This window comes from Hippoglossus stenolepis, chromosome 10 (assembly GCF_022539355.2).
Source record: "Hippoglossus stenolepis isolate QCI-W04-F060 chromosome 10, HSTE1.2, whole genome shotgun sequence".
Lineage (NCBI taxonomy): Eukaryota > Metazoa > Chordata > Actinopteri > Pleuronectiformes > Pleuronectidae > Hippoglossus > Hippoglossus stenolepis.
In genome coordinates this window covers 7015428-7026087 of record NC_061492.1, presented here as the reverse complement: position 1 = coordinate 7026087, position 10660 = coordinate 7015428, and the positions used below count along the sequence as shown (strand labels likewise).

The window sequence follows — 10660 nt, the reverse complement described above, 5'->3', positions numbered from 1 at the left end:
CAGGAATCAAATGGACCATGACGTGGTCCGAGAGTCCCAGTGCAGCCCGGGGTACGGCGTGGTAGGCACTGCTTACTGTGGTGTAACAGTGATCCAGAATGTCTTCTCTCTGGTCGGACATTTAATAAATTGTTTATATTTGGGAGTTCATGCGGGTGAGATTTCCTTTGTTAAAGTCGCCGAGGACAATAACTAAGGAGTCCGGTTAGTCCGTTCCACACAGTATCTGGTCGGCGAGCATGCGTTGTGCCTCTTGACGTTGGCCTGCGGTGGAATGTAAACACCGACCAGAATGAATGAAACGAACTCACGGGGGAGTAGAAGGGTTTGCATTTGATAAAAAAATATTCCAGATCAGGAGAACAGTGCTGTTGAATCACTGTCACATCATTGCACCAGCCGCAGTTAGTGTAGAAGCAGATTCCTCCACCTTTCGTCTTGCCGGAAAGTTCCGTGTGGCGGTCCGCTCTGAAAAGTTGGAAGCCAGCCAACTGCAGCGCAGAGTCCGGTATCGATCCACACAGCCATGTCTCCGTGAAGCACAGGACGGAAGATGAGGAGAAGTCTCTGTTCTTACCAACTAGTAGCTGGAGTTCGTCCAGCTTGTTGCACAGTGAACGCACGTTGGAGAGGAATATACCTGGTAGCGGTGTGCGAAGTCCCCGCCGGCGGAGACGCACAAGCGAACCGGCACGTTTACCTCTCCTCCGTAGCTTCGCTACACTGGCTTCCGGTTAAATCTAGAATAGAATTTAAAATTCTCCTCCTCACCTTCAAGGCCCTTAATAATATGGCACCATTATACCTCAAAGAGCTGATAGTACCTTATCAACCCACTAGAGCACTGCGCTCCCAGAATTCAGGCTTACTTGTCGACCCTAAAGTCTCTAAAAGTAGAGAAGGAGCCAGAGCTTTCAGCTATCAAGCCCCTCTCCTATGGAATCATCTCCCACTTTCAGTTCGGGAGGCAGACACCATCTGTACGTTTAAGAGTAGGCTTAAAACCTTACTTTTTGATAAAGCTTATAGTTAGAGCTGGTACAGGCTTGTCTTAGACCTGCTCTTAGTTATGCTGCTATAGGTCTAGAAGGTCGGGGACACATGACACTCGGAGCTTCACTTTCCAGCTTCTCCTTCCTCTTCTCAATCGTTATCACATCAAAGAAATTCATATCTCATCAATACATGTTACTGACTTGACTTCTTCCCCGGAGTCCCTTTGCCTTATCGTCCGCAGATCCAGGGCCGCAGCTGTGGCCACATCGTGGATTATGATCTGTGGATCGCGTATCAGAGATCGTAATGGTGGATCCAGTATAGCGGATTCTGTATCGTGCTGGCTGATCGTGATAATAATGGCGGATCCTTTATCGTGTTGGCATCTGATAATGGTGGTGGACCACGATCGAGGTGGCAGCTGATGATGGATCCTAATGGCGGCAGTGGACAATGACTGTGGACTATAGTGGCATCCGATCTTGATGGTGGATCATGATCGTGGTGGCAGCTGACCATAGACTATGATTGCAGCAGGACTGCTTGATATATAGTATTTCTCCTCAGATACTCGACCATTACTGACAATAATCCGTCAATTCATTGACCTTCAGTTATGCTTCAAAATGTTTACCCTTATCAATGCTGCTAAACCCTTTATCTTGATGATGTTCTCCTTTACACTTGACATCTATTGCACTTCTGTCCGTCCTGGGAGAGGGATCCCTCACATGTGGCTCTCTCTGAGGTTTCTACCTTCTTTACCCTGTTAAAAGGGTTTTTTAGTAGTTTTTCCTTACTCTTGTTGAGGGTTAAGGGCAGAGGATGTCACACTCTGTTAAAGCCCTATGAGACAAACTGTGATTTGTGAATATGGGCTATACAAATAAAATTTGATTGATTGATTGATTGATTTATAAATATATTAATAACATATTATATTATATATATAGCTATTATATGATAAATATATTCCTTAGACAGTCAATAGACTGTATTTACATCTATATTGACCTTATATATCATTATATAGTAATCAGACTGTCTATTTTTTTCACAGAGTAATCGAATGAGCCTGATACTCGTAAACTTCACTGTCATATTTAGTCTGATTGATACTCAGAGTATTCTCAGAGGGTGAGAATACTTAAATAAAACAGAGGCCTGGGGTCACTGAGGTCAGATGACGCGTACTTACTTACTTCTTTCCCTAATATCAGAGCTGCATGAAATGACTGATGTACATGGTGATGAAAAGGTTGAACAAGGACAGAAACTTGACAGACAACTCCGTGTTAGCCCCCACCCAGACTGCTATGAACCTGGGTGTGACACTCGACAGTCAACTCTCCCTTACGGCCAACATTACTGCAACAACACGTTCCTGTAGATACATGCTGCACAACATCAGGAGAACACGTCCCCTTCTCACTCAGAAGGCGGCGCAGGTTCTGGTCCAGGCTCTGGTCATCTCACCCCTAGACTATAGCAACTCCCTCCTGGCAGGTCTACCTGCTAGTGCCATCCGACCTCTGCAGCTCATCCAGAATGCAGCAGCTCGACTGGTCTTTAACCTAAATTCACTCACACTACTCCGCTCCTCCGCTCCCTTCACTGGTTACCAGTGGCTGCCCGCGTCCGTTTCAAAACATTAGTACTTGCGTACCGTGCTGCGAACGGATCGGGTCCAGTCTACATCCAGGACATGGTCAAACGTTACACCCCAGCCCGTTCACTCCGCTCTGCATCTGCCAATCGGCTTGTTGCTCCCTCACTGCGAGCTAAACACTCAACAAAATCACGACTGTTTGCTGTCCTGGCTCCTAAATGGTGGAATGAGCTCCCCATTGACATCAGGACAGAAAGTCTATACATCTTCCTTCGCAAACTAAAAACACACCTCTTCCTACAATACCTTGAATAAAAGTTTAAACTAACACATTAGCAGCACTTAAATGGCACTTAATTATAGCACTTTGTAGTTTGACTTTCTTGAAGAAATTCTACTTTCTTGATTCTTGTTGTTCTGGGTTTGTACCCTCATGGTTGAATGCACTTATTGTAAGTCACTTTGGATAAAAGCGTCAGCTAAATGAAATGTAATGTAAAACAAAATCAGCCTCACACCATGATGGAGTTATTGATGATGGTGAACTGCCAGCAGAGGGCAGTGTGCATCTACTTATAAACATGAAGGGATATTTCTGAGGGAGAGAGTAACTCCCAGAGCAGCTTCCTGGCTTCAGTGTTCAGTCGCAGTTGGATTTAGTTGAGGAAACAAAATCACGTGGTTAGATTTTGATACATTTCTTGGTTTGGGATGAAATAGTCCATTAACAACAATCACATTCAAAGGTTTTCTGGTAAAAAGCCTCGAAGACAAACTTCTCCCATGTGTGCAGACCAGAACTTTTCAAAGTCAGACACAGAAGTGAAAGTTCCTTCATGTGATGTCCACATGTTCTCACTCAGCGTCACCTCTTCCTCTCAGTTTCATAAAGACAGGTGCACTCAAATGTATTTTGCATGAATTTTATGCATCGCTGCTCCTCAGAGTTAAAGTCACACAGAGTCTGAACCGTTTTCACGCACTCACACAGGAAACTGCATCAGGATGATGTTGACAGTAACTCTGAGTGTCATGCTGGTTTTTCTGAGTCAGGGTGAGAGATTTTGAACGTGGTGGAAATGTGTTTTCTTTATTTTCCTCCACATGATGTTGAAACTATTTCCTCTGATGCTCTTTCATTCATTTCTTATTTCAAAGTCTGCAGCCAACAATTTTCTGACTCAGACTGACACAGTCAAGTCTGTTAGTCTTGGAGGGACTTAAACTTTATTACTACATCAGAACATGGATGGAACCGAATATCTAATTAACTCTTATGCTAAATGTGTAATTTACTTTAATTTCTCAGAGTTTCTATTATAAACTTTGTACCATCATAGTGACAATAATATGAATTATAGAGAAGAGTCTACAAACTACTAACGTGATACTTTGTGATTTTCATCATTTTGTTCAATGTTCAACTCAGAAGTCAAAACATGGTTTCATGCAGATCCACACGAGACAAATTACTGTCTAAGTAGAAGTAAAACACAGATTTACATTAATATCTTTATGAAAAAAGTAATAAACAGATGTTGGTGATGATATATTTTATTTTAAGTAAAGTAAAAATAGAAATGTGAAAACAAATGGCAGCAGGAACATGAAATATTATTCTTGTTCAAAAATTAGCACAATACAGTGGACTGTCATAATGAGTTGAAGAAAAGACATGAAGACATGCAGAGCTGCAGTAGAACACATGTAAATCTGCGGACCCACAGTAGAGCACAATGACTCCTCCGGTCGTCTCTCTACTCCGAGCAGCGGTCCAGGAGTCCAGGGTTTGGCTTGACAGAACTCTGTCGGTCAGACTGGCCTCAGCTCACTGAGCCCGCCTTCCTCCACTGATCTACCAAGGAGGCTCATGGTGCTGCTCCAGCTGTGGTAGCCGCCCCTCCCAGGACCCCGGGCTGTAGAGACACCCTGGTGGGCTGCTGCTGCCCCCACCTTCCAGCCCAGAGCTCAGAGCTGAGGGAAGCCCCCGCTTCACACACCACAGTGGCACCGCCCTGCTGCGGCTCTTCACTGGAGGAGGGCCGGTCAGGTGACACTACACCCACTGGAGGGAAAAAGACAAAGGGATGAGGATGAAGGAAAATGACCGTACAGAGTGATTTCTTGTATGTTATAAAATGAAACAGAAGAACTTCTACTGTTGAACATCATTCATTCAGTGTCAGACCATCAGCGCGGGGTTCAAGTGTCAATGTGGCTGAGAAGGTTCACTGGTAATGATTATTATTGGTGTGAGGGCGTCTTCCGCCGTCTGTTTCTCAGCGTGTGACAGTGAATAGCTCGTCCCTGAGATGATTTTCTTCTGTTTAAACTCACAGAGCTGAAACATGGTGTGAAAACAGTTCAAACTTTGTCGTCTGTTTCTTTCACTTCCTTTTCACCATAGGCGTGAACACAAAGCTGAGCTGCATCTACTGATAAAGTCACAAACTTTGTGTTCAACATCGATTTTTGTGCCAAAATATGTTGATCAATTCAAACTAAACATTTTTAAACAGTTTATGATTTAGTTTGAAGCTTGAGCAAATTCTACTTTAAATATTTCTAAACATGTGAATAAAAATCATCATTGTACATGAAAATAGATGAAACATTTGTTTTAGTTTTTTCTATAAATGTTTAATCTACATAAACGAATTCACGATCAATAAATATTTATCATTTCTTTCTCTCGGGATGAGATTACCTTAGATTGATAAAATTTCAACAAAATTATCAATGATCCAATCTCTGAACAGTCCAAATTCTTGTTCATTGTTTGATAAAGTTATAAATACACAAAATAAAAATCTGTACCAAATAATGTCGAGTTGGTTCCTCCACCGAAAGTGTTCCACAGTGATACAGACTCATTAGGTGCTCGTACCAAAACCTCCTGCACCGTGAACATGATCTGTCCACTGAAGAGTCACTTTGTTCTGAATAAACTACACAATTTACACTGAATATTTATATTGACTAATGTGTGAAATTCATCAAGATTTAATAATAATAAATATATATTTGTTAACATTTTTGTTACTTCTGAACATTGAGAGACAAAAGTTGATTTAACTTTGTCATGAATTAATATTTCGAAAAATGATTTGACATCATTTCAAAACTGTAAAACAAACAGGATGCTTCAAAATAATTAAAACGAGAAGTTTTAAATTCTATTGTCGTCTACTCACTCTAGTTCAAGGAATGAAATACACATGGCCATCAATGAAAGTGACACAATTTGAATCAGATGCTGACGACCCTCAGTTTTGCTTCTTCATATTTCGTATGAAATCCAAACAGCAACGCTCTAGGTTTGTGTCCCCGCGTCACCTTCAGTCAGCTCAGAGCAGAATCATTTCCATAGAGAGGAGGCTTTGCATCGTCAACTGATCCTCCACTGAACTGAGAAGCTTTTATAGTCTGTGACTCCAACTCTGCAGGACTCCAGACCCGTCAGTAAACCCCAACCACCATGACTCTCATCACCCTCCTCATCTGGGCCCTTTAGCCTGCTGCAAGCACAGGTTCAGTCACTCAGCAACATTTCAGGCGTGATGCGCTGCCTGTTCCTCTCTTCACCTCAGCAATTGAATATGTATGATTTGTGTTTGTGTGCAGGATGCAGCGGCCAGGTGACCTTGACTCAGCCTCCAGTCGTGACATTTACTCCAGGATCCACTGTCACGCTGACCTGTAAAACTCCAACCCAGTGTTTATAGGAATAATTATTTGACCTGGTACCAGCCAAAAACCTGAATAGCTCTAGCTTCTTATATACTATGCATCAACTCTATATTCCAGGAACACAGCTCGGTTTGATGGCAGTGGAAGCAGCTCTGACTTCTCTTTGACCATCAGTGGAGTTCAGAGTGAAGATGCAGCCCAGTTTTTACTGTCAGAGCCTCCATCAAGTAAGTGGAGCATGTGTCCACACAGTGATTTGATCGTGCAAAACCCTCAGTCAGGCCTTGAGACATGAGCTGTTGTAGGAAGAGAGTGGGACACAGACCAGTGAACACAGAGACTGACAGTAACCTCACCAAGCACAACATACACAATCACACACTTTCAGACCTAAGATGAAGCTCTTCAAAAGTTTGTTTTCCTCTTACATCACTTTATTACTGCAAATCAATGACCAGTTGTAATATTTAAATATCATTTCACCTCAGGCTTTGCTTATTCTCTTATTTTCCACAGGAGTCTCAGTAGAATATTTCTAGTTTGTACAAATGAATTTTCTCAAGTGCAGTATTTGCAGTGAGTAAATTCATGATGTATTTGTAGTATACTCAAGAATCCTACATAGAGCAAGGTGCATTCCATAGGCTGTATACATCTTTATATATATTGCTTGTGTACTCTATCTTTGTATTAACGCTTTTTAAAGACATATAGACTGCACATATATTTGTATTGATTGTCTTAAATTCTACATATTTTATATAGACTGTCATCCCGTTTATATAGTGTTTATAAATATATTAATAATATATTATTATATTATATATATAGATATTATATGATAAATATATTATTTAGATAATCAATAGTCTGTATTTATATCTATATAGACCTTATATATCATTATATAGTAATCAGACAGTCTATACCTTCATATAGACAGTCTATCTAACTAAGGTCTCTTTAGGCCTCATGATGCATTTTGCAGCTCTTTTTATTCACATGGTTTTATCTTTGTGCTTAGATGCAGTTTGCTCGGTTTTAATGGAATTGACATGTTAGAAGCTTTATCTTTTCACAAAGTGACCGAATAGGCCTGATATCGTAAACTTCGCAATACATTTTATTCTGATTGATACTCCATATTCTCCAGAGGTGAGAATACTTAAATAAAACAGAGGCCTGCACTGTAAACAATTGTCATGTAAATTAACAGTTAACTGCTGGCAGCAGGGTTGCCTGCAGTTTACTGTTACAGTACTCATACTGTAATCAACTTTACAGTGTATTACCGTAAAAACTAAATCAACTGAATTACAGAGGCATTGCTGTGACCTATTATTTCACAGTAAACTGCTGGCAGCAGGGTTACGAAAGTTTATTTTCTTACAACACTTAATTTACAGTTTAGTAACAATCACATACTAAAACACTATAGTGCTTCATTTCTTATATTTAGTATACGATTATCAGTCTGTACATTATTGTTTTAAATGAAATTCAACATAATCTCAAATACCGTACAATGTAATTGAATGTAATAGCAGCATGGATGACAGTCAATTCCTATAAATCTAAACTCCCTCTTTGCAAAACCTTGGTTCGCTATTTTGATGTGATATTCTGAATAGCATTATATGCTGAATGATTAAAAGGTAAATAAAATGCAGCAGCAAACATTCTATAGAAACAGGGGCTTATTAACCTGGCGTGGCAGGATACATTGTCCTCTGAAAACACTGTCATTAGAACATGGTTTCTGAGGCCATGTGTGAAGCACAGGCGGTGGGAGCTCTGCAGATTTTGATTGCGGAAGATCAAGTGACATTCATGATAAATACATCCAATAAACAGCCCGAATTTCTAACAGAGTGAAATAAAGCGGAGGATATAGGGTCTGCTCAGATACTGATAATATACATTAACCTTTGGCTTAGTGACCAAATCCTACAATGGTATACCATTGTATGGTATGTTACCAAGTGAGTATGTTCACTTTTATTGCACATAAAAAATAAGCATACCCACATTTTTGAAGTAAATAATGCATATTTAGTGGACAGGAGAGCAGAATAGAGTTCCATGTACAAAATTAAGAAAGAAAAAATTACAAATAACTGGAGAGGCCTCTCCCTGTTGGGTCTTAATAGTTCTTCCTGAATGACTCTCCCTGTCCTCTGGAGGCGAGTCCCCCACCACGGCTCTTGTTCCTCTTTAGTTGAATTCAAAGAAGCATCTACAAAACACATGAATCTGAGAATTAGAGGTTGGATAGATGTAAAAGTCTTTTATATATGATATCTCTACAAGTGTTTATGAAGTTAGGGTTGAAAATAAATGTGCAAAAATGTAAATAAAAAGAGAAAATGTCAGATAGGCATACAATTTGACCTTGTACAGGCAGCTCCCCATTAAAGATGTGAACACATGAAACAGCAAGCCCTGTCACAAAGGTTGGTGGATGCCCCACATGTGATCTCAAGGCTGATCATCAAATATCCAACTGTCACAGGCTCTTTTCACACAAACATGAATCAGAGTCATCTCAAAAAAGCATCTTGACTTTTGCAAACATCTCTAATGGGAAGAAAGTCATGCTATTTATGATTAATACAGATAGCAAAAACAATCTGATATGCAATATAAGTTATGTTCTAAGACACATACCAAGCATTACTAGAAGTCAAAGTAGGTTGAGTGTCCTTTGCATACCACTGGAGATTGCTGCAGAGCACGGACAAAAAAATGTGGTGAGAATATTGAGGCAGGTCCATCTGAAGTCTTTGTAAAGTGGTTCCTTCAGCAAGCTAAATAACATACTAATATGACACTATTAGTTCAACTTTAATACCCAATGAGATCATAACATTATCAAAGCTGTAGTGGAGTTGAAAATGTGAAGGATAAACTCACAATAATGCTCCTAGCTGCAAACCAACTGACCATACAAAGACAATAGACTAACTTTGAAGTACCTTTAGTATTGGCGAATCTACAAAATAATAAGGAAATTTAAAAAGTAGCTTTACTGCTGTACTCACAGAGTCACTGCATGGCTGATTGAAGGACCACATGCGAGTGCTGCAAGCTGGCTAAGTTACAGTTCTAATCAGTCTGAAGTTTGTATAAAAACCTTAAGTAAGCAAGAAATGCAAGGCAGATAAAGTTTATTTCCAACTCACGAAAACTTGATGATAAAATGCAGGATTCAGATGGATAATCCTCTAAAAGGTCAGAGTTATCACGACTTTGTGTTCAACATCGTCTTCTACAAATATAGTAACATTCAGCTTTGTGAGACCTCTCTACTACGTTGATTCTGACATCACCCCAGAATGCAATGCTATTTTGATATATTGCAATGTTTTAAGGAAAACATGGCTATGTAAATATTTCCCAGAATGCATTGTTTCTAGCACGAAGTGCCGTTTAATGGAAAACAAGATATTACTGTCAGAATTTGGCTGTTTTCTTATAGCAATTCGTTACAGTGTGGGGTCACTGAGGTCAGATGACACGTACTTACTTACTTCTTTCCTAATATCAGGCTGCATGAAATGACTGATGTACATGGTGATGAGTTAGACAAGGACAGAAAACAAAATCAGCCTCACCATGATGGAGTTATTTGATGATGGTGAACTGCCAGCAGGGTGCAGTGTGCATCTACTTATAGACATGAAGGGATATTTCTGAGGGGAGGTTACTCCCAGAGCAGCTTCCTGGCTTCAGTGTTCAGTCGCAGTTGGATTTAGTTGAGAAACAAAACCACGTGGTTAGATTTTGAGACATTTCTTGGTTTGGGATGAAATAGTCCATTAACAACAATCACATTCAAGGGATTTTCTGGTAAAAAGCCTTGAAGACAAACTTCTCCCATGTGTGCAGACCAGAACTTTCAAAGTCAGACACAGAAGTAGAAAGTTCCTTCATGTGATGTCCACATGTTCTCACTCAGCCTCACCTCTTCCTCTCAGTTTCATAAAGACAGGTGCACTCAAATGTATTTTGCATGAATTTTATCATCGCTGCTCCTCAAGTTAAGTCACACAGAGTCTAGACCGTTTTCGCACTCACACGAAACTGCATCAGGATGATGTTCGGCGGTAACTCTGAGTCTCATGCTGGTTTTCTGAGTCAGGGTGAGAGATTTTTTGACGTGGTGGAAATGTATTTTCTTTATTTTCCTCCACAGGCTGTTGAAACTATTTCCTCTGATGCTCTTTCATTCATTTCTTATTTCAGAGTCTGCAGCCAACGTTCCTGACTCAGACTGACACAGTCAAGTCTGTTAGTCTTGGAGGGACTGTGAACATCAGACCACAGGGAGTTCAGATATTGGTGGTTCCCTTAGTTGGTACCTTC

The 10660-nt window shown here is 40.4% G+C and overlaps 1 gene segment (V, D, J or C); it reads left to right on the top strand.

The window, feature by feature from the left end:
* Positions 1-3574: 3574 nt before the first annotated feature.
* LOC118116397 overlaps positions 3575-10660 on the top strand; it is an 86923-nt gene continuing 79837 nt past the window's right edge. Inside the window, 1 exon segment of the V gene segment in view lies at positions 3575-3659. Within this exon segment, the coding sequence occupies positions 3611-3659 (49 nt within the window).